Source organism: Eleutherodactylus coqui, chromosome 12, assembly GCF_035609145.1.
Source record: "Eleutherodactylus coqui strain aEleCoq1 chromosome 12, aEleCoq1.hap1, whole genome shotgun sequence".
In the NCBI taxonomy this organism is placed as follows: Eukaryota; Metazoa; Chordata; class Amphibia; order Anura; family Eleutherodactylidae; genus Eleutherodactylus; species Eleutherodactylus coqui.
In genome coordinates this window covers 128,855,086-128,879,956 of record NC_089848.1, presented here as the reverse complement: position 1 = coordinate 128,879,956, position 24,871 = coordinate 128,855,086, and the positions used below count along the sequence as shown (strand labels likewise).

General features: G+C 46.2%; 1 protein-coding gene across 1 annotated transcript in view; it reads left to right on the top strand.

Moving 5' to 3' along the window:
* The window catches only part of PIP4K2A (phosphatidylinositol-5-phosphate 4-kinase type 2 alpha), a 108,893-nt gene extending 89,197 nt beyond the window's left edge, over window positions 1-19,696 (top strand). The window contains exons 5-10 of the mRNA XM_066585780.1: window positions 3,776-3,922; window positions 10,074-10,112; window positions 15,067-15,180; window positions 15,943-16,186; window positions 17,629-17,732; window positions 18,562-19,696. Of these exons, the coding sequence (XP_066441877.1) occupies window positions 3,776-3,922; window positions 10,074-10,112; window positions 15,067-15,180; window positions 15,943-16,186; window positions 17,629-17,732; window positions 18,562-18,642 (729 nt within the window). The 3' untranslated portion in view covers window positions 18,643-19,696. The remainder of the gene's footprint in view (window positions 1-3,775; window positions 3,923-10,073; window positions 10,113-15,066; window positions 15,181-15,942; window positions 16,187-17,628; window positions 17,733-18,561) is intronic.
* Window positions 19,697-24,871: the final 5,175 nt, after the last annotated feature.

Below are 24,871 nucleotides of genomic sequence, written 5' to 3'. Positions count from 1 at the left end.
GCTGCTCTTGCGGTTTTCATATATGCGGGGCGATGTGTTTTTTAAGCACAAATGCGCCGTGTTCGCATCCAGAATCACAATTTTACAAGCGCGATGTTGGTCTTAGTTTCTTGGACTGATATCACGCTCACTCATGCGAACGCCCCCTTAGGACTCGTTCACACAGGTGTGCGCAGTTTCGGTGTGAGAAAATCGCAGCAATTTTGCTTCGAGGGAACGTGCGTATTTTGTGCGTTTTTTACAGACGTGTTGCGGGCGTATTCACTGCATTTTTTTCATGCGCGCAAAAACTCTAGAAGGCCCAATTTTTCCCACTGTTTCCTTGCAACATGCATAATTGCTGAGTAGTTCCACACAATGTAGCAGAGCTGAGTTTGTCATTTAACTCTTTCCTTTGTGCAAGTTTACATTGATGCCACAATGACAGATTCGTCCCTCAGATAAAGCCGGCGACACTTACTGACGAGGCCTCGTAAATTGTTCCTCTGCCCAAATCTGAAAATCGGAATGAATCCCTGAATCATTTATCGTATCGGAGGGCTCTGATGGCGATCGCTATTAATATTGGCGGCCAAACAGCTTTCATGTTCGTTTAACAAATAACGATCAGCATCCTCCCCGGAGACGCCCGGATCTCACAGTCTTGTAGGCAGTAAAGGAAGACCCACGGTAAATCCTCCTTGTTATATTCTGAGGGTGGAGCATAAAAAGCGCTTTAACCAGTTGTCCTCCATTATTACATTCCTGTAGAATATAGACTTCAGCCTTACTGATGTTTTCACTACCTGTCAGTAGAATGGATCATACCTTATCAGCATGTTACATGTCCTACACCATGTACATGATATGTAGACCCTTGGAGGTGTCAGCCATAGTCTGTGACGGGACCCGTGTGCTATTGGCTATATGGGCTATACCGCTGCACACAAGCCGCCCATCACAAAGTGCAATCATCTACAATGGAGCAAGGAGCGTGGTCACTGGAGAGTTGGGCAGTAGAAGAACGTTCTATGGAGTGATGAGTCCCGTTACTCCATCTTCAGATTAGATGGACGTACCCGGGTGTGGAGGACGCCGGGGGATCGCCTTTTTCCTCAGTCTGTTGTGCCAACATTTAAGTACAAGGTGTGTTTATAATCAAAGAGCAAAGTTGATTCATTTTTCATTTTAGATACATTGTAGCAATACAAGCAATGACTGTGACGTGTTCTCTGCCTTTTACTAAGTGTTTCTACTCTCTCTGTACTTCGCTACTACTGGGGGCTCTTCATACACTGAGCAGGGGTCGGACCTGATGACCCTGGGGGTCCCTGCCATCTCTACCAGTCTATGATTCTGTAAAATACCAAAAGGAACTCCTTGTGGATTGGTGAATCTGGGATGAGACTTTGGGCTTCGGTCGTCTCCTCCTCGCTCTGTAGCGTTGCGGTCATGGATCCGGCTGGCTGGGAATCTTCCTCTGTCTGTTTCACGGACGATGTTCTCCTGAGATATAAATAATGTATAAAAGGAATCCATAGATTGCGCTCGGTTGTTGCGAGCAGGTCGGTGCGGGGGGAATGTAATCGCGCTTAATAAGCTCTCAGAGCCCCCATTTAGCGCATTTAGGATGGAGGATGTGCTGAGTTCATCATCTGCCGCCCTCGCCAATATGATGAAACCGGCCGGCGCAGCGGAGGTCATTTATCATGTGCAAATTTAATGACGTGTTTTTTGTCTGTTTTAATTGCTTTATATATTGTGTCTCGTTTAGAATGGCGCTCCGCTTGTACGCCGCTGCCACGTGGATTCTGCTCCTCAGAAATAGACAGTATTTATATAGGAGAGAAAAACACACGAGTTCTGCGCACTTGTGAGAAGCAACTCATGTGCTGTAATAACCTATTATTTATGTGTCCTACGTGGCGATTTTTCTCGCGCAGCGTGTCCTATTCTCTTGGCCGTATCACCCATTATTTTCTATGGGAGTTAGCACACACACGCAAAAAATTGTGCTCATGCACAGATGTAATTGTCATACGAGTGCGATGCAGTTTGAGTGATACACGTATGTTGTAGCCCAAATTGTAACGAGACGTATAATAAATTCTCTAAGACTGTAAGTTATTGCTATGACTGCCGGTCCGGGGGCTGAAAGCGCAATACGCTTAGATAATCTGCGGACTCTAAAATGGTAGTAATAGAATTTAATAGAAATTCCATCTCGCTGCCCTAAACACCAGCCCTGGAGAAAGGGGGGAAATTATGGTTCTTAGGATATGGTGACACAACGCATAAAAAAAGTGTTGTTTTTTTTTTATTTTGTAGAAGTCTTAAAACAGCAAAAATGAGTCCAATTTGGCATCGCTGTAATCAGAGACCCGCAGATCAAAGTCATGATGTCATTTTTACTGCACAGTGAACATTGGAAAAACATGTTATATGATGCGTCCATCAAAACACGCTAACCTCTTTAAAAGATGGGAATGAAAAGTGGAAGGGAAGGGGTTAAAGTGCTAGTATTATAAAATCAGCCCCTTTCCATTTTCCTAATTTTGGTATACGGGTGTCTTCATGAACTAATCCCTTTAAATTTCAATAGGGTGTGGTGAATTTGAAGCTTTTCGTTTGGATTCGGCCCATTTCTAGTTTTCCGATGGAGTTCTCTAATGTCTGTGTACATCTCCGGCGCCAAACCTCAGCCCATCAATAGGACCTCAGCGCCATATTAATTAAAGAGGTATTCCGGGATAGCTGATTGATGGGAGTCCAACGCTCTGGATTTCCAACGATCAGCTGATCCTCTGATCTGCTGTCACTGCAGTGGGGCCAAACATCATCCTTGGTGGTCGGGGCCAGAAGTGTAATGGGAGGGAAGCCGTTCCAGACCTGACCACCGCTAACAACATCCGGCCTGCTGCATTGATAGTGGCCCAGACCATCAGCTCATTGGTGGAGATCTGATGTGGTATACCCCTGTTGATCAATAGTAAAAGTCCCAGAATACCCCTTTAATTAGAACTAGCAGGTCAGCAATATTGAGAACCTTGTTTGTGTGGAAAAACCTTCTTGGACTGGAAGACATCTTTAGCAGCTTAGAGGGATCTAAATGTTTGAAACCCTAAGTGCATGTTCACTCCTTCACCTGCGGTTTCCGTCAACCTTGTTGTTTGGCTCCACCCTCTGAGCCGAGCAGAGAAAATACTGGAACTGCTGGAGCAGGCACATGCCAGACCAAATGCCCACCGCACTGCTCTCCCAGGATGATTCAGACATTCTGAGACATTCTGGTCAAAAGGTTAGTAAACCCAGTATAATGTGTGTCCAAATCCCTAAACTGTAACAGCAGGAGAGGCAGAGACTGTGGAGACCCTTATCATGTTGTCTGCAGATCCGTCAGCCTGCAGCCTCTGAGTGCTGGGGAACAGCCTGTGAAGATAGCTCCTCCCCTTGTTATGGAAACATCCCTGAGTCCTTGTTACTACAGAAGCCCTGTACCTAACAGAGAGTGGACTGCAGAGAAGCTGGAAGGGAGACTCCTAGTGGCAGCTACTTCCAAAGTGACTTACTGTGAAAAAAGCAGCAACATTTTTAATGCAACTATATCACAGAACTGATGAGACTGACACAAGCCGGTAGAGGAGCAAAAGTTATCTGGAAAGTTAGTGCCCCCTGTCAGGTAGACGCCTTTCAGAGCTGTTATTTTAAATAATATCATGCGACTAAAAGTGTTTTTTTACTAAATGTTTTGTTTTTTATACTTCTTATGTTTTCTGTTCTTGTGTTTTGTACATAGTTCATTGTGGAATGCCACGGGAACACTCTCCTCCCACAATTTTTGGGCATGTATCGGCTAAATGTGGATGGTGTAGAGACGTATATGATTGTCACAAGGAACGTATTTAGCCATCGACTTTCTGTGTATAGGAAATATGACCTAAAGGTACGTACAACGTTTATCTTTGTATAGTGATATATATGTTTTATGTCTCTGGACATTGTAAGTATCAGATTTAAAGGCGTTTTCCAGGAAAGTACCATCAATGACCCAACCTCAGAAGAGGTGAGCAATAGTTGATCGGCTGGGGTTCGCCACTCCTGACCCGTCTGATCAACTGATGAGGCACCCGCGGTCAGCGCTGTAATACACAGGGGTCAGAACCAACGTTGCTGCTCCGACCGCGGTGTAGTGGCCAACACTTGTAACTGCAGGTTGTGCTCTCATTAAAATCGATTGGAGCTGCAGCAGAAGTGGTTAGGTAGCGTACCGCTCACCGCAAACCGTCTGAGATTTGGGGAACTTGGCAGCACTGGAAAGAGAACTGCGGGTAGGGATAGAGACACCCCTACCTGTTTATAAGGGGAGCAGATAGCTACGTTGAAACACTCTACAAATAGTCATTATCAGGATAGAGCTGGATGTTAGATGCATTTTCCTCTGACAACCCTAGATTTACTTTTATTCTTTCTCAGTGAGACCATCAGTTGTCATTTTCAGCTGGCATGTACTTTACTGCACCAGTTTGCTGTCTTAGTAGTACATTTAGAGTGCAGAATATCTTGTTGGCGCGCCGCCCGGCCCCGTGGCACTACCCTCCTGAGAGCTTTATGTTTCTGTATTTCTGCCCGCTATATATTCTCATAAGTTCTAATAACTCCATTGAGTAACTTAGAAGAAAATCTTACTGATTAAACAAAGTGGAGAAAGGAAAGATCGCCTTGGGGTGACGCCTCGCGGCGCGGGAAGGTTTTCCTTCATTCCCTCTTGTGGAATTTTTCTGCAATCAAGCTGAGAAAGTCTCCGTCGGCCGGCCGGGGTTGTGGATGCGCATCTTCTATCCTGCAATCAGCATTTAGTCTTCAGTTGAAGGTTTTGTGAAGTTCCTGAATTATTCATAAGAACTTTCTCAAACCTCCCCTCCAGATAATGACTTCTAGATCTTCAATCAATCATTTCTATATGTAGAATAAAAGTCCAATTTAATTGCTCTTTATAATGAAGTCACTGAAGGGTCTACAGGTCTCCTCTCATCATGCAGACCTACTTTAGGGTTCACTAATATGGAAAATGCAACAACCCCATTCTCCCTTTGTCATGTTCATCCAAGCTGGGCTTGTGGGTTGCATATCAAGCAGCATCGGTAGCCGAGCCCGCTGCATACCTGATGGGTGCCTGCTTTATACCTAATGGGTGCCCGCTGCATACCTGGTGGGCACCTGCTGTATACCTGGTGGGCCCCCGCTGCATATCTGGTGGGTGCCTGCTACATACCTGATGGGTGCCTGCTTTATACCTAATGGGTGCCCGCTGCATACCTGGTGGGCACCTGCTGTATACCTGGTGGGCCCCTGCTGCATATCTGGTGGGTGCCTGCTACATACCTGGTGGGTGCCTGCTGTATACCTAATAGGTGTCCACAGCATACCTGCTTGGTGCCCGCTGCATACCTGGTGGGCCCCCGCTGCATATCTGGTGGGTGCCTGCTACATACCTGATGGGTGCCTGCTTTATACCTAATGGGTGCCCGCTGCATACCTGGTGGGCACCTGCTGTATACCTGGTGGGCCCCCGCTGCATATCTGGTGGGTGCCTGCTACATACCTGGTGGGTGCCTGCTGTATACCTAATAGGTGTCCACTGCATACCTGCTTGATGCCCGCTGCATACCTGGTGGATGCCCGCTGTTTACCTGGTGGGTGCAAATGTATACCCATGCCCCCCACTACCACCACCGCACACACACTTTACCCTTTCCGCAAAGATTGAGCGCCTACACACCCCTTACGACAGAATAATTTTAAAAAGTTATGGAGCTCTAAATATGAAAACAAAAGGGATTTTTTTTTTATTTAAGTTTTTTTAAGTCGTAAAACACAAAATCCATAAACATTGCATCGTCATGGCGGTACTGACCTATAGAAGGAAGTTGACATCTTCTTACCTCACCATTCACGCTGGAAAAGTAAGACACTAATTCACCCCACTTAAAAAGTTTAAAAGTTTCCCTATGCATTACATGGCGCCATTAAAATGCACCTCATCCAGCTAACACAAGGCCTCACAGCTGCTGGTGGGAAAATAAAAAAAGTTATCTCTTGGAACACAGGGAGGAAAAAAGGCGAAAGTTCAAAAAATGGCGGGTGGTTACAGGGTTTTCCCATCCCGGACATATAGAAAATATTCATAAAACTCCATAGACTTCAGTAGAAAGAGTCTTTCATGTGTGCCTGACCAATCGCTGCCTGGATCAGGTTGTCACCGACCACTCCACATGATGTAATGGATGTCAGAGAAACCCTTTCCTTGAAATAGATGGGGGTTCTGTGGCTATGCCATAGTTCTCTGACTCCCTTCTCTGCCCTGTATTGCAATCTATTAAGCTCTGCCTGATACTAGAAGTATTGCAGTATATTATAGAAGTGATCAAAGTATTACTAGTTTAAGTTTTCTATTGGGACCAAAAAGACATGTAAAAATAAGCTAAATGCAATTTTTAAAAAAAATTTTAAAAAAAACCCTTTTCCCATTTCTCATAAAAAATAATGAAAACAAAGATCTGGTACCGTGTCGCCAGTAGAGCAAAATGTGATTGTTCTCAGCAAGAGAAACCACGTAATCTTGTAGATATGATACCTTTTAATGGCCAACAAAAACACATGATGTAATAATAGTGAGCTTGCGAACCTCTCAGGCTCTTCATCAGGCTAAAATGGAATAGATCTGAAGAGGCATGGATATTTATACACACTTATAACATATATACTTATGACAAGGCACAGACATGGATATATATATACTGTGTTTCCCCGAAAATAAGACAGTGTCTTATATTAAAGGGGTGGTCTCGCGAAACCAAGTGGGGTTATACACTTCCGTATGGCCATATTAATGCACTTTGTAATGTACATTGTGCATTAAATATGAGCCATACAGAAGTTATTCCACTTACCTGCTCCGTTGCTAGCGTCCTCGTCTCCATGGTTCCGTCTAAATTCGCTGGCAGCTTGCTTTTTTAGACGCGCTTGCGCAGTCCGGTCTTCTCCATTCAGCACGAGCCGCTTCAGTGTGCTCCCCGCTACAGCTCTTCTGCGCATGCGCAGACGAGCTGTCACTGCTCGGGAGCGCGCTGAAGCGGCCATTCTGCACCATCCTCTGTTAGAGGAAGGTGCAGAAACTGGAGCTGCCCAGCGGAGAAGACCAGCCCAGCCCAGCAGCCCCGAGAAGCGTCCCAGGTAAGTGATGGGTCGGGGGGGGCTGCCGCTGCGCCGGGGGGGGGCTGCCGCTGCGCCGGGGGGGGCTGCCGCTGCGCCGGGCTGCGCCGGGGGGGCTGTCGCTAGGCCGGGGGGGCTAGCGCTAGGCCGGGGGGGCTGTCGCTGCGATGGGGGGGGCTGTCGCTAGGCCGGGGGGGCTGTCGCTAGGCCGGGGGGGCTGTCGCTGCGATGGGGGGGGCTGTCGCTAGGCCGGGGGGGCTGTCGCTAGGCCGGGGGGGGCTAGCGCTAGGCCGGGGGGGCTGTCGCTAGGCCGGGGGAGCTGTCGCTAGGCCGGGGGGGCTGTCGCTGCGCCGGGGGAGCTAGCGCTAGGCCGGGGGGGCTGTCGCTGCGCCGGGGGAGCTAGCGCTAGGCCGGGGGGGCTGTCGCTGCGATGGGGGGGGCTGTCGCTAGGCCGGGGGGGCTGTCGCTGCGCCGGGGGAGCTAGCGCTAGGCCGGGGGGGCTGTCGCTGCGATGGGGGGGGGCTGTCGCTAGGCCGGGGGGGCTGTCGCTGCGCCGGGGGAACTAGCGCTGGGGAGCCGGGGGCTAGCGCCGGTTACCTGCTGTCTGGTCGGCGGCTGCGGGGCGTCTGGTCGGCGGCTGCGATGCGTCCGGTTGCCATGGAGACACAGCTGGCGGCGTCTCGGGAGCGCGCACGTCGGGCTGCAGCGAGCGACTGGGAAAGAGCCGGCGGCCATCTTGAGGAAACTTTTATAACTTGCTGAAACGCTGGAACGGTAAGTACGAACCAGCTAGAAATGTAATTTACAGGGGGGCTTAGTAATGTGTACTTAATGGGGGGGACTGGGCAAAAAAAAAAATTAACTGCTTCCTCGAGACATCTCCTTTAATTTTTGTTCAAAAAGGTTGAACTTTTTTACATGTATAGCTGCCTGGACACTATTTAAATTGACTTTTTAAATTAACTGTTAGCAGGGCTTAATTTTGGAGTAGGGCTTATATTTCAAGCATCCTCAAAAAGCCTGAAAAATCATTTTGCATCCTCAACAATTCTGGAAAATCATGCTATGTCTTATTTTCAGGGGATGTCCTATTTTCAGGGAAACAGGGTATATAAACACACACATACGTATGACAAGGCACAGACATGGATGGGATTGGTTCGCACTTAAAAGGAATTCTGCAACAGCAAACAAACTCTTTTGTCTAGGCACTGATAGCGGAGTGAAAGTTTTATGGTCCCTGAATTACTGTTGGGGGGGGGGGGGTCGTAAGGCCAGGAATGCTACAAGAGGTACACAAACATTTTTAACTAGACACTGATAAGGGATTGGAAGTTTATGGTCCTTGAATTACTGTTGGGGGGGTCACCAGGCCAGCAGTGTTATCTGTGCTATAGATGTCTCATAGCTGCCATTCACGCATTAATCCAGGGAAATAATTTAACCCACTATTCAGCGTGTCAAAGGTTGTTATCAACTTAGATTCCCAAATTCTTCTGTGGTTTTGCGACTTGAAACCACCCTTCAATATCAAAACTCTCATATCTCCAATGTCATGTCCATGGTTAGAGAAGTGTTCGGCCACAGGTAATTCTCTCTTTCTGTGATTAATTGTGTGGCGATGGGATCTCATCCTCGCTTTCAGTCTTTGCCTTGACATAAAGCCCCCCGGATCAGGTCCACAACATCAGTACGTGGAACATGTGAAAGTCCCTGGGATCTTATAGTCCTGCTGTGTGTTGGGGTTATGTATCCTGTCTGCGGTCCGTACATGCCAGCAGGTCTTACAGCCTCTTACATTACAGGGATCTTATAGTCCTGCTGTGTGTTGGGGTTATGTATCCTGTCTGCGGTCCGTACATGTCAGCAGGTCTTACAGCTCCTTACATTACAGGATCTTATAGTCCTGCTGTGTGTTGGGGATCTGTATCCTGTCTGCGGTCCGTACATATCAGCAGGTCTTACGGCTCCTTACATTACAGGGATAAGTTCCTTTTTCTGTGTCAGAGGGTAATGCACTCCTGAGTATAAAGTCCCTTAACTTAGGAGGTTGCCTGTAACACAGAAGCGGAGGGTCCGGGAATATGGTGGTTAGACGGTCATCCTTGCTGGGAACAATCATAAAAAATAAACGACATATATAAATAAATATAATTGGTATTGTACATTTTCGATACATTATATGGTAGATTAAAGAGAATTTGTTAGTTACTTAAAGCCCTAGAAGCCACACTGATGGACTCAAAGTAGCTAGCCCGCTGAGTCTGGGGGTGCAAGTTTTACATTGACCTTCCCTGGTATTCCCCCCTTGTCAGCGCTCTAACCAGCCTCTGCAAAGCATTGAACAGCTATATAGTCCTATTCTATGCAAAGAACTGGAAGACTACTTAGTGCGTTCCTCAATACTTTCAGTGGTGGGTCTGAATACTGACAACGGGGGAACGGCAGGGAAGATAAGTATTAAACCTATATCCCCGGGTCCATAAACTTAGCTGTAAGGGCTCAAGATAGAAACTACAACCCCTCCCATAGAAATCTAGCCCTCAATGCAAATCTATCGATAGAAAATATATAAAAGCTAGATTTCTTGAAAAACAGCAAAGGGAAAAACAAAAAGGAAAATTTGAGAAATTGCTGGTCATTAAAAGGTTAAAGCTACATGGACAGGTTTGGTAAGGTAGTCAAAAATGAGCACTACAGTGCAAAACCGCTTCAGATCGGCGTCCGCGGTGATCGTGCCTTATACTGGGGGCAAAAATCATTGGCAGCATAAGGGAATAAAGCCGCCCTTCCATATCAGCCTATTATTATATTATTGTGCATTTTTCTGTTCAGGTTTACCATTATCATTAATGTTTAACCCCTTCTCGTCTATTTCATAGGGATCTACTGTGGCAAGAGAAGCCAGCGACAAAGAAAAGGTACAGTGCTCAATAATGATGATGATTAGTAACCATCATTGGAACATTTAGAGGGGTTGTCCAGGTGTAAACTATTGATGGCCCATTCATAAGATAGGCCATCAATACTAGATCAGTAGGTTTCCGCTACCCAAGACCCCCACTGATGGGCGGTTCTCTGGGTCAGCGCTCTTGTGCACTGAGCTGATTCGTGCAGGAAGCAGGCAGCTCCGTTCCCACTACAATAGTCTGGTTTGGTATTACAACACATTAACTTCAATAGGAACTTGGACTGTAATACCAAACCTGGCCACTGCAGTGGGAACAGAGTTGTGTGCTTCCTGCAGAAATTAGCTCAGTGCATGAGCACATCGCCCAGCAAACAGCTAGTGAATGGGGGTTCCCGGTGGCTGACCCCTGCCAATTTACTATTGATAGCTTATCTTAAAGGGGTTGTCCCGCGGCAGCAAGTGGGTCTATACACTTCTGTATGGCCATAATAATGCACTTTGTAATGTACATTGTGCATTAATTATGAGCCATACAGAAGTTTTAAAAAGTTTTATACTTACCTGCTCCGTTGCTAGCGTCCTCGTCTCCATGGTGCCGACTAATTTTCGCCCTCCGATGGCCAAATTAGCCGCGCTTGCGCAGTCCGGGTCTTCTGCAATCTTCTATGGAGCCGCTCGTGCAGAATGCAGGCTCCGTGTAGCTCCGCCCCGTCACGTGCCGATTCCAGCCAATCAGGAGGCTGGAATCGGCAATGGACCGCACAGAAGAGCTGCGGTCCACGGAGGCAGAGGATCCCGGCGGCCATCTTCAGCGATAAGTATTGAAGTCACCGGAGCGCGGGGATTAAGGTAAGCGCTCCGGTAAGCTTCCTTTACCTCCCTGCATCGGGGTTGTCTCGCGCCGACCGGGGGGGGGGGTTGAAAAAAAAAAAACCCGTTTCGGCGCGGGACAACCCCTTTAAGGATAAGCTATCAATAGTTTACAATTGGACAACCCCTTATGCCATAGGAAGGAAGCAGATCACCTGTCCTGGTGGATCTAAGAAGTGGGGAAGCCCTCCCTTCAAACTGGTGGCTGGTACCTTGTGCAGCTGTACGGGTTGCCTATAGCTAAGGTCAGCCATGGATGAGCGCTTCTGCCCATTCATTCTAGCAACACTGGGGGTCTCAGCACCCTGACCCTCACCAATCAAAACTTCTGACATATAACTATCACATGTTAGATGTTTCTAAAAAGTTTTGTAATATTTTTAAATCTAGTTGGAAGGCCCCCATACCCATTACATTGGCTGAAATCACAAGTCATCCCCTATCTACAGGATAGGGGATAACTTGCTGATCCGTGGGGGTCTCGCCGCTGAGACCCCTGCCGATCTCAATTAAGGGTCCCGTGTCCCCCATGCTCCTCACCACAGAGTTACACCACCCCCTGCAGTGAGAAGAAGACTGAATGGAACGCTGGTTGTACAGGTGAACTAACACTCCATTCACTTTCAATGGGACTGCCCAGATAGCCAAGCGAATGTTGCTCAGCTATTTCGGTGAGCCTCATTAAAATGAATGGAGCGCTGACCGCCCATGCTCAGCCAGCGCTCCATTCACAGTCATGTCACTGCGGGGTGAGAACCAACCCCTGCAGTGACAGGTAGAGCGAGTGGGACATAGGAGTCCCATTCTGGAGATCGGCAGGGGTCTCTGTGGTGAGACCCCCACTGACCAGCAAGTTATCCTGTGGACCAGGGGTAACTTGCAGTTGTGGTACAACTTCTTTAAAATAAATTATGGGGGTTGGGGGGAGCGAAGAGCAGCGTAAAATAAAGAAAAAACTCTAATCCCCTTTTAAATGCTTCCGCTCCCCGCTTCCTTCTGAAGCGACTCCAGCTGTTATGTGTCGTTCATTGCTCACATGATCACTCAGCCAATCGTTGGCCTCAGCAGTCATGTATCGCTCATACAAGACGCCCGCTGAGGCCAGTGATTGGCTGAGTGGTCACATGAGCAATGGCCGGCACATGACTAATGCAGTCACTTCCAGGACCTCACTGGCAGGATCGGACTGGTGGTGCTGGACTGGTTTGCACCCTGTAATTTTTTTTTAATCTCAGAGAACCCCTCTAACTGAGTCATCAGGATCAGTACAGATAATTGTCACAAAATATGGTATTTTCTTTTCCACTTAATTGTATCTTTGCAGTTTCTTTTATACTTTGTATGCCTTCATGTAACCTCATCCGGAATTGGCACATAATTCAACATGGAGAATTGTGCAAACTTCCTAAAATCCCTCAATGCGTTTCCTTCTATCCGATTCCTATGGAAGCGCCGTCTTCTGGTCGGGATATAATTGGTTGATTGAGGTTGTTTTCCCGCGCACATGTTCTTCCAGCCGTGTCCATATGATGTGCCATATTGTATTGAGTATTTATAGCCGATTGTCTCCAAATATGTTCGTCCTCCACTTCATCTTCGCCGACCTCCTACAGTTGACACATTCTTGCATCTGTTTTGACTTTTTCCCTTCCCCCAGAAGATTCATTGTTCATTGATGGGGCATCACTCAGGAGCCCGTTGCTCAGACAGATTAGTCTTCTCCCCGGCATATGAGGAAGCATTTAGCTCCCCGGTGGCCTTTTCTTTTCAGCGAGGAGGTGCAGCGCCAGTATGGTATAAAATTAGTGGTTTTAGTTCAGCTTACTTCTTTTTTAGTACTGACAGTCTGGGCACGGTGCCAGGACATAAGAAGTCAGCTGCTCAGCGGAGAACTGAAAATGCAAGAAAGGGTTGGAAAATAAAAGGCGATTATAGGCAGGACACATTCCCCCGGGATGGAACATCTCACTAAATACATTGTATTGCTTTTCCTAACAGCTCGAACACATATTCTTATCCAATCAGTGCATGTCATTGCTTGTAAATTGCTTGTTTCCCTGCAGCGTTGCTCTTGTATACCGTTATTGAATCTAAATATATGATGCGTTAACTTAAAGTGATCCTTCAGTTTCGGTAAAATAATTCTGCCCCGGGCAGGGGGTATAATACCTGCAGTTGTTCTTCTCTGCCGCGTCCCCCCTGATCCATCGGGACCCATTTTCGGCTGTCCAAAATTGCTGCATCAATTTTCTATCTGCTGAATGCACACTGTGCGCTGCATTCTGATTGGCCCCTGCTGGCCACATGAGCAGTTCTAGCCAATCAGAGAGCAGGTATAGTGCATTAGTAGTCTAACACTACCAATGCACTATGAGAATTAAAGGGAATTTCTGACATATAATATGGATGGCCAAGGGTGGAGGAACTAGATATAAGAGAAGACATACTGCAGCGGTCACATGGTTGTTTACCCACATCGCCACTGCAGCCAACAGGAGGCTCGATATTGAATGTCATTTGTGACATCCTGTAAACAAGCCAGGGCTTCACCTGGGCTCAAATGTAGAAGCCCATTTGCTTACGGGATGTCACCAGGCCAGAAGACCTGATGATGTCACTTGTAAGATGCCGTAGTGTCGGAGGGTCGGAAGAGTAAGTATATTCAATTATAGATTTGTATCCCCCTGCCTCAAATTGCAACAAAATAATAACTTGGACAACCCCTTTAAGTAGTCTTAAGACTGTGTAGGCAATCTTGGACAGCTAAAAATAGGACCAGGAACCAGCGGATCGGAGGGACAACAGAGAAGAAAAATAGTAGGTCATATACCCCCAACCTCCTTTGGTCCTCGGACAGAATCTTGTTTTCCAAGACATAGATATTGATAAGCTGCCCTTAGATCGAAGGGGGCTGCCACTCGGGACCCCCACCAATCAACTGTTTGAAGCTGTTGCGGCTCTTGGGTGTGCATTGAGGCCACCTCGGTGCTTACTAGGTGCGGCGCCATATATTGTATACTGGCTGTGCCTGGTATAGCAGCTCAATATCATTCACTTGAATGGGACTGGGATGCTCTCAGGCCATATGATCGATAAACATGAGATGGTCTGAGGAGAGGACAGCTGATTGGCCATGGTGATGAGTGGCGGACCCCCACCAATCTGATGTTGATGCCCTATCCTTAGGATAGGTCATTAATATATTAGTTGCATAAAATGCCTATATAAAGGCTGTACCACAGCTGAATTTTATTACCTACCCATAGAATAGGTGATAAAAGTCTGATTGGTGGGGGTTTCACTACTGCAACCTCACCGATCTCGAGAATGGGCTTGCTGCACCCGCCTGCAGTGAGGAGGAGACTGAATGGAGCTATACAAGGTTATATAAAAAGAAGGGGCAGATTTGGAAATGTATTTACAATCAAACTACAAAAGAGACGGATACAATCCACACATCACTGAAAAGAGGAAGGCTCAACCTTTTTAATGACATTAGTAAGTTCCATTTTCTGCCACACTGCAGCGCTGTTTCTTGTTGACAGTTTATAGGAAAAGGCAACACTTGAGTTTGCTAAGTGTAAATCACACTGTGCATTAATCTCTAATTGGTCGGTGCTGATCACATGAGCAGCTCTGGCCAATCAGAGAGCAAGTATATTGCACTGGTGGTCTAAAACTAGTAATGCCCTGCGGGGATTAAGTAGTCTGAAAATTATGTCAACCATCATGGATGGCAGAGAACGAGACCTGATGGATTGGAGAGAGGGCGGAGAAGAACAACTGGTGGTAACATAGTCCCCTCACCGATTCTGTAACTGAATTTGGTCTCGAAACCAAAGGATCACTTTTACTAAAAATTTTGTGTATTTTCCTCTTCAGTGTGTCGGCCTTCAGACTGGGATCTCTTGACATAATGGAAACGGTTAATGACATAGACTTGGTCATAAAATGCGTTAGCCTGATACCGGTTGCTACTGAACTGTTATCATACAATGTTGTTACTGTTGACTCTGCTCCATAATAGTAGCTCATACTCAGCGCAGCATGTATAATTCTACACAGTCTCACATTTATGCGGCATTTTCTTTTAGGCCAAAGAGCTGCCAACATACAAAGACAACGACTTCATAAACGACGGACAGAAAATCTATATTGATGAAAACAACAAAAAGTTGTTCCGCGAGAAGCTAAAGAAGGATGTAGAGGTAAGACTCATAGTGGGAGATTCATTAAGACCGATGGTTCATATGTCGTCTTTATGTTATCCTCGTCAGCACATGATGCATCTAATATATGAAGAGGCACGCGGCTCTTTATCGAAGGCGCACCTTGGCTCCTCCTTGCACCCACGCAGGAAGCTTTAGATTTTTTGTATATTTTGTTGCAGTGTCTGACATAAATTATTCATAAATGTGTTGGTCTAGGGTGGTCAAGCTTCCTTCCAACAAGTCACACATCCTTTAGGGGAAAGTAGTACAAAAAGTTGTGTATCTGTCAAAAAGTCACAATATTTTTGTGCAAGCAGGACTCCCACAAAATGTTGCCACTTTTGTACCCCAGAATCTGGCATTGGTAGTTTATAAATTTCTCCCATTGTTTCATGTCTACACCACATCAGATATTGGACGCAGTTTGAGTCCATTGGGTACACAGAGTCCATTAAAGAGCTGTCCCTCAAAAAGAAGCTATCCATTATCCATACAATAGGCAATATCTATCTGATCGGTGGAGATATGACCCACACTGAGCTTGCCTATGCTCTCCATTGATTCAAATCAGAACTGTAATTCCAGATTTGCCCTGCGGAAGCGCTGCTGGGGAATTGAACACTTGTTATCAAGATCCCTTGGTCGCTGGGGATTACAGCAACGGGCACCTTGTGATCAGCTTATTGTCAGGGAATCCTTCTAACTAAAGTAAATATTACCTTACTGCCGCCTAACTAGTAAGTGCATTTCTTCCTGCAGTTCTTGTCCCAGTTGAAGCTTATGGACTACAGCCTCTTGGTGGGTATCCATGATGTGGAAAGGGCAGAGCAAGAGGATGTAGAGAGTGAGGACAACGATGGTGAAGAAGAAGGGGAAAGTGATGGAACGCACCCTGTTGGCACGCCACCGGACAGCCCTGGGAACACATTAAACAGCACAAGACCACTTCCTCCTGGAGAGTTTGACCCAACCATTGATGTATATGGAATTAAATGCCATGAAAGTAGGTTCTAATCCAGTTATCACATATTATACTGATTAGTCCTTACCTGGGACTGCTAATGTAGGTTAAGTGGTGTTTGTGTTGGTTGACTTAGATGAAGAGGTTGGAGTTGATTTATATCAAGGTTTCAGATTGGCACCAGGAAAGGAAAATTTTTGTATTGCCAGATTGCAGTATTTTTACCTGGATGCGAATTCCTTCTACATTAACCCATCCCCCTCTGTTATGCACATGTACGTCAGAGGTGCAGGTTGGGTATGAAGTGGACTTGGTAGTGAAGCCCTCCATACCTTGCAGGTCCAGTCTGTTTCACAGCGGCCAACACCTGCCAAAAAGAGCCACGATCGGAGGTTTGACAGCTTACATTTTCTGTCAATCCTGACTGCGGCATGTAAGCTGTCACCCTGAGCAGGGAGGCCCCCTTTGACTTTCCATCAGCCACCCGTAAAGTGATTATTGGGTGCCGATGGTTACCACGGTAGGCCTGGGCCTAGTGAAGACTCCGAGAACTGCCACGTACTTAATCAAATTAAGCCCTGTCTGTGGATTAATATGTAAACTTTAACAATTCAGTATGCTGCAATACTGAGGTAATGCTATATACTGTGGAAGTGACCAGTTGATCGCAAGTTCAAGATCCTAAGAAGACTAAAAAAAAAAAAGTAGGATTAGAGGGGTTCCCCCATCACAGCACTTCCTAGCCAAGATGAGAAGTCCGCAGATGATTTCCCGACCACTTTGCCAGGTGTTATGGAAATTGTCAACTATGGCAGCCTTACACTGTGCTACACTGTTTCCTTAACTTCCATTCACTTCAGTGGGAGTCATAGAAGCAAAGTAAGGTTGATGAGCTCTGCTTTTTTCATAACACCCAGCAAAGTAGTCAGGAAACCAACCTCAGGCTTCTCTTCCCAGCCAGAAAAAGCTGAAATGGGAATACTCCTTTAAGTCTAATACATTTTTAAAAATATAAAAAACATTTTAAAAAATGTAAAAAAAAAAAAAAAAAAAGCCCACAAAAACGTAATAAAAACAACCTAAAGATTAGAGATGATCGAACGTACTCGGATAAGCACTACTCGTCCGAGTAATGTGCCTTATCCGAGTACCGCTGTACTCGTCTTGAAAGATTCGGGGCGCTCCGCTGCTGACAGGTGAGTCGCAGCGGGGAGCGGGGCAGAGCGGGCGGGAGAGAGGGAGAGAAAGATCTCCCCTCCGTTCCTCCCCGCTCTCCCCTGCAGCTCCCCGCTCCGCAGCGCGTCCCGAATCTTTCAAGACGAGTACAGCGGTACTCGGATAAAGCACATTACTCGGACGAGTAGTGCTTATCAGAGTACTTTCGCTCATCTCTACTAAAGATGCATTAGTGCTGCTGGACGGGACAGGACTGCTCCAGGAATGCTGTACAAGGTCATGACTGTTTTGTGTGCTTCGCCCCACAGATGCACCCAGGAAGGAGGTCTACTTCATGGCCATTATTGATATTCTAACTCACTATGATGCGAAAAAGAAAGCAGCACACGCAGCAAAAACTGTTAAACATGGAGTAAGTATTTTGGGAGGGCTGGTCTTGTCCGCTACGCCATTCTGCAGCGCAGTACGCATTAGTTAGAAGTAGGTTGAACAACTTGCATGCACGGTCATCTGGTGAACGGTGCTTACAGGGATGCAGCTACATACATATGGACTCTTACTGGCGTTCTAACTGGCGGTGTATAGTCAATGACACCGGTGATCGATCTTTCACTGGAATGTTCTTCCTTTGAATGAGTCTTTATGATGGCGCCAGCTGCACCCTATACCATCAGAGAGTAGCGACTATTGGGTGAGGATTTAAAACACGACCAACTTTTGTCCCGATGATAACGGCCTGGCATTGGTCGGCTAAAACAATACTTTGTTGTTACACCATTGTAATTTTCACCTGATGAACAGACATTTTCCCTGAAATTGTCCTTTTTGATCAGCTTTAGACTAATGTGTACGGACAAGTCCAGTTCCGGTCTCCAGTGGGGTTCATGATCTACTTCCCCCTCTCAGACACGCCGATTTCACAGGAAGCCAAATAGCCTATGGGAATGATTGTAGAATGTGGGAGGAAACTGCAGGAAACACACATAAATCAGGAAGAACATGCAAACTCCGTGCAGATGTCATGCAGAGCTGGCAATGTTATACCCACCGTAATAATCTATGGAGATGCAGAACATGAACACCCATCCTCGTCATCAGAGGGGTCCGGCAGGCAGACCTTTCACCAAGCCGTTGGGATACCCCTTTGAATTTGTAGTCAGAGAAGATGACAAACTTTTACTTGCATCACGATGCCATTATCATCTCATGTTGTAAACGCCATCATTCTCTTCTGTCCGCAGGCCGGTGCGGAGATCTCCACCGTTAATCCAGAACAGTATTCTAAGCGCTTCTTGGACTTTATTAACAACATCCTGACGTAACGTCTTCTGACACCGAGACGGTTCTAGGAGACGAGGCAGACGTTGATGCAATATGGGTGGAAAGACGGACAGACCGTGCTGTAACTTATGCTCACCATGCAGACAAAGACCCCTGGCAACTTACATCTTCTGGCAAAGATGACACACGTGGGGGATTACTAATATCCGTCGCTTCCTGGCATAGTCCTAGTTATTTTTTACTTTTTTCATGTTTTAATTGAAGAAGATAAAAAAAACTGCTTTAAAAAGTTGCACAAAATAAAAAAATATAATGCACAGACGCAAGCCACATAAAATCAATGGATGAAGAATACGGAACCCCCCGGGGAGAGGTGCATCTGAAGTCGGTGTCAGACAAGTAAACTGTAGATCAGTTTATTTTATGTTATTTTTATTCTTTTTTTAATTAGATTGTTGAGTCAGTATTCATTGCAGAAAGCGAGAATGTTTAAGATCTGCAAGACATGGCTGGGGAGAGCTGGTGCACCGGCAGGAAGACCCTTGGTGGCGGACTAGGAGGATTCGGGATGGAGCAGATTTAAGGACTGCTTAATGTCGACATGTTGGGAGCATCGATGCCATAATGACAATTACACACGTCTTCACACTTTTGCCACAGTAATCTGCACTTCACATTACCAGGGATGGCATTGTCATTCGCCGTACCATCCACTTCAATGTTACGAGACATATTTGCTTGCATAGTTTTAGACGATAACCTGTTGATTCTCCTGTAGCTTTCCAACCGGCGAGGCCATCTTGGAGATTGATGAAGAACAACCGTTTACATTGTAACTCGAGGGCATTTCTCTTCATGTTCTCAGTCTGTGATATTCATGTCTGTAAAAAGTTCAATAGACTTTTTTCAATTTATGTGTTACAACAAAAAAAAAATACAGCATCGAACAATGAAGCCAATTCGGTGTCCGGGAGCTTTTCACATCTTGCTAATTTTGTCATTTTCGTCCTTTTACAAGGTTACAATTCCCTGATTTCTGTTACAATATTACCAATAAAACAACTCACAACCATATTAAAACAAAAACAAAAAACATTTTCTGGGTACAAAGTTTCAGGTTTTTAAAGCTCAATTCCTTGCATTATGTAATGTACGGAGTGATTCAATGGCAGGGCCACCCAGAATATCTGCTGGACAAAAAGAGATACAAGGAGGAAACTTTGTAGAACACTTAAATGGGGGGAAACATATTGGTGCTATGGTGGAGCCTGTTGGCTATTTTGGCGGCGGCCACCCTGGATTCAGCCAAAGAAACTTCAATGGATAGCGGGTCATGGGATACAGGATTTAGGAGTAGAAGATCATAATAAATTGAGTCATTCTTTCAATACTAGCAACCATTTTTGAGTTATGGCTGAAGTCATGTTGAGTATTAATAAAGTTGTTACATTGAATCATGTGGTATGGAAACAGCAATCACATCTTTTCAGGTACCAGAAGATGCCATTAACAATCCAGGACAGAGCTGAGATCATCCTGATGGTCGGTAACAGAAGTTCACATGAGGTGGCTTTCAAGCAAGAAAACCCATGAAGATGTCAGTGGGTGCAGGAACTGTCGAGATAACCTGAGGACTCGTCATCCGAACGGTGTTTACGATCCTCGGGTGTTGACTGCTTCGCTAGCGGTTTTCACATAAAAGCACAGCGGTCAACATCCTGAGATCGGAAACAAACCCTGCTTGGACCACCAGTTCTTGGGTTGTCCTGGACACTTCTGAATCTGTTTCTTGACCGTTTCTACACTTGCTGGCCGTCTTCCTGGATGATTTTGAGTAAAGCTTCGGCTACCTCACGTCCACGTCTATTACTGACCATCAGCATGATCTCAATTCTGTCCTGGATTGTTAACTCTTCCGCTACATGAAAAGACGTTTTGAAAAACATGTCTCCACCCATCAATTTCTGATGAAATTCTGCCCTTAAATTATGTATCACATGACCCTCTTTCCACAAAGTCTCTTGGGCCAAATCCAAGATGGCTGGCACCAAGATGTCTGACAGGCACCACCATAGTGCCAAAAAGTTTTCTCCCAACAATCTAAGTCTTCTACTACGTTTCCTAGTTTTATACTCTTTGCGTTGCCTGACGTTTGACTGTACGGTAACAGCTATTAAAGGATTGGTTGTTGGAGCACACTGCAAGTTGTAGTTTCACAACAGCTGGAAAGCCATAGGTTGCAAATCGCTATACTAAGACAACCCTTGTCTTTGTGTACTAGTAGGACATGTGGACGTCATGGAGGGTGGTCCCAACTGCAGGGAAATTGTACACTAACTGCCAGATTTCAGCCAATGGCTATGAGTCCCAGGGCTTTTTGTGATCTGCTTATTGGTAAAGGACCTGTCATGAACGTTCCGTTCCACTGAGACAGAATTGCCAATGTGCAAATCTTTGGGTCTGGCTACAACTTCCTCTTACAAAGAGAAGGGATGTGAGAGAGGGGTACAAGAGGTCACCCTAAACTGACTACCACCCTAAAAAGGGCGACCCTACGTAGAGAACCTAACTAGATTCCCTGTATGACCTTAGTTGGCGATAAGGCAGGGAAAGATGATAAACAAGATGAGACCAGTATGGAAAAGCAGGAGAGGGGGAAGAACACCTGCAAGGGATCCATGGTTGGGCAGGCAAAAAATGTAGGAGTGAGGGCAAACAAGACCAGACTAATGTATGAAAATCAGGGTCAAATAAGGCAAATCGGGAATGTACACAGAAAAGTAAGAGTTAATCTTCACTTAACCAGGATACCTGGAGTATTAGCGCTCACTTACACGGCGCATGTTGTCTGGGTATTACGCCGTGCTAAAAGCCCAAAGATGTACATCGGGCCGATCAGACCTGCATTTTTCCCACGCATGTCCTACTTTGGTGCGTCTTACATGCATTATAGGCTATGGGTGCTTAAACTATGCTGTAAATGCACATGCTATATGTATATTTGCTGTGTACTATGTCTGTGTGTGTGAGCCCTTACTGGCTACCTCTACATGGAGGCGCTGGACTAAATACCCCCCAGGACACACAAATAGGCTGAGACAATTGAACGCAACATAACAGAAGGCATGTGGGACTCCCCCAGCGCAAAACAACAATGTGCCGGGAGCCTCATCATATGGTGCAGCGCTCGTGATGTCACACAAGACCCGTGAAAGAAAGGGAAGAGGACAGCCTGGGGAGCGCCATGGCAGGACCCTTCTTTAAAGGCAAAATCCAACATCTATTTGCTGAGGTGCAAACAGTAAGGCTGGGTTCACATGGGACCAAAATCCCACGGAATGACCGCACAGAAAATACTGCGGGAGAAATGCAGCTTCAAAACCCGCGGATTTTGAAGTGGCTTCGCTGCTTGCATTCCGCTGTGGCCATCTCTCACCATAGAGAGGAGAGCGTCCGCCATGGAAACGGGGAATTGACATACCACGGCTTTGAAATACGCATGACATGTCAATTTCAGCGCAGCTTGGTCGCAACGGATGAGCCGCAGCATGTTGACGAGATTTTTGCAAATCTCATCCACTTTACTGGCTATCCCGGTATAATAAGTCGCGGGCGGAATGTCCGTGCAGAAAGTATGCACGTACATTCTGCGGCAATTACGCCCGTGTGCACCCAGCCTAATACGTGAGCGACAAGAGAGAAGCTCGTCAGATTTTGTTTGGGTTAGAAGGGTCGTCCGGTATTAGAAAACAGGATCTGCTTTGTTCCAGAGGCATCACTTCATCTGCTCGTTGGCTGCGTCTGGTGTTGAGGTTGAAGAGGGATGAGAACCAGACACGAGCCGCAGACAGGTGTTTACTGCTCTATAAGTTGAAAAAGTACAATAAAATGTCCAGATCCTTACAACTCTACCTACTACAAGTGGTGTCTGTCGGAGCACGTGTCCCCCCACCGACGGGATCTGTCAGCACCAACGGGCCCTTCTCAAAAACTCTGGTTTACAATTCTGGAATTGGTAGTAGAAGAGGACTATCAAGTGTCTGGTGATTGCCCTGGATGGGTTGGTGCTGATCTAGAAGGCGTGGAGCCAGGCACCAGTTGGCTCTAGGAGTTGAGGACTACATTGGGTTCTTGCTGTAGCCACTCATCCTCCGCTGAGACCCCCTGCAAGAAACTGTGTTTAGAATGTAGCAATCACTCTAAATAACCATTCTCTGGCCAAGAAGATTTCCTAAGACTGCAGTTTGTAAACGTGGTTGTCAGGATCAGCGGACGTGGACCGCTCTCGCTGAGGACAATCACATTTTGCTACTGGCTAACACGGTACCAAACCTTTTTTCATTTGACCCGCTCCGCCACACACCGGTTTGACTTAGGGCCAAACCCAGAGGCAACACCTGAGGAACTCTGCGCTTCACACTTTAACCCAGGTGTGTCAAACCCATTGTCATCGATGGCCGCATCAACATTATGCTCCATATTACACGTGGTATACGGACAGCTGAAACACCATTGGGGTATACAGATGTGTGTTTTTCAAGAGCATGAAAAAAAATCATAGCATGTCCTATTTTGGTCCATATTACAGACCGAAATTGCCCATTAAAGTCAATGGGATTGTGTATATATGCAGTGAATATGCACAATACATGAGAATTCACTGCATATTTACGCATGAAAACTGGAGAAATCTACGGGACCGTCATACGTTTTGTTTTTTTGTGCACATGACAAATGCATTGAAAATGCACGCAAAGAAACCTCAAGGTTCAAATGCACAGTAAATATGCACAATTTCGGTCTGTGAAAACGCCTCTTGACACGGCTGTGGCGCTCTGTGCACTATGATCGGATTCTCCCCTTCCACTTCTTTTGTACGGAGCTTCCTTCGAGGGTGGCTAGTTTGCCGGCTAGGGCTGGCAAAGCTATGCCACCACCTGTGAGCTCCTGAGCAGAGCGGTGGGTAGGTGCGTTGGAGCTCAGACTCAAAGAGGACACCCGCTCCCTGTGGTGGTGCCACTCCATTTGTCAAGTGCTGGCTGTGTCCTTCGAGGGAAAGTGTAGAGTCGGTCCCTCTGAGTCTGGACCTTGTTGTGGGCCATATGAAGTGATATGGCAGTCCAGATTTGGCCTACGGGTCTGGAGTTTGACACATTTTTTAACCCCACCAGTTCAGGTCTGGGCTTTGCAGCGGGGTCACCAGCCCATTACTCTGTAAGTGATCCCGATAATGTGCCAACTGACGCTACTATACACCAAGGCATGGTACCTGAGCATCTGAAAAAGAGCATAGTCAGACAATTTGGGTCAGGGCAGGCAGAGTAATTTCAGAACAAGCTGGACATTAGGACACACAGATCAGGTTCAGTGCGGTATAAGAGTCCGGGGGTTGAGTTAGGCAGCAGACAGTGGTCAGCATAACAAGCCATGGTCAGGAGCACAAGGTGCAGTAAAGAATAGCCAAAGTCAAGAAGTGGAGAATCAGAATACACTTGACTTAGTACCTTAAGCCAGAGCAAAAGACCACAAACTTAGGCACTCACCATAGGAGGCGGATGTCTGATATAGCCAAGGGTACCACGTGATTGGCAGGGGGGAATTAGCAAGGTGCGTATTTGTCCTTTAAGAGCATGGCTGCATGCGGCTGTCAGCTGTCTCTTACAGCTGAGGTCCGCCCGCAACAGCCCTGATTAGCACCACCACTGATGGCAATTGTTAACCCTTCAAATGCCGCAGTCAATACGGACAGCGGCATTTAAATATCGCAATCAGACTTCAGGGTTCCCGAATGGCCCCCCACGATGAGCTTGCGGGTTGTTGTTGGGGGGCCATGGCAGCCAGAGGGCCCTCTGAAAGCCCCAAGGTTGTCTATGCAGATTGTATATCAAGCCATGGCTGTGGCTTGCTGGGTACTATGGTATTACATCAAACTGCAGGAGCGATCAAATTATTGCAAGTCCTTGTCCCCCCCAAAAAAGTAAAAATCTGTTTGAAAAAGTTTTATTCTTAAAAAAAATAAAAGGTAATAAAAGCTTTGAAAAAAAACCTTTGCCATATTTATAATTACAAAATCTAAATAAAAATAACCCAAAACATATTTGGTAATACTGCATCCGTAAAAGCTCAATCTACCAAGGTAACACAATATTTACCCGCACGGTGGACGTCATCAGAAGAAAAAAAAACACACCACCAGAATTGTGCTTTTTTGGTCATCCGATCTCCAAGAAAAAAACTTTAATAAAAATCAATTAAAAAGTTATATGTCCT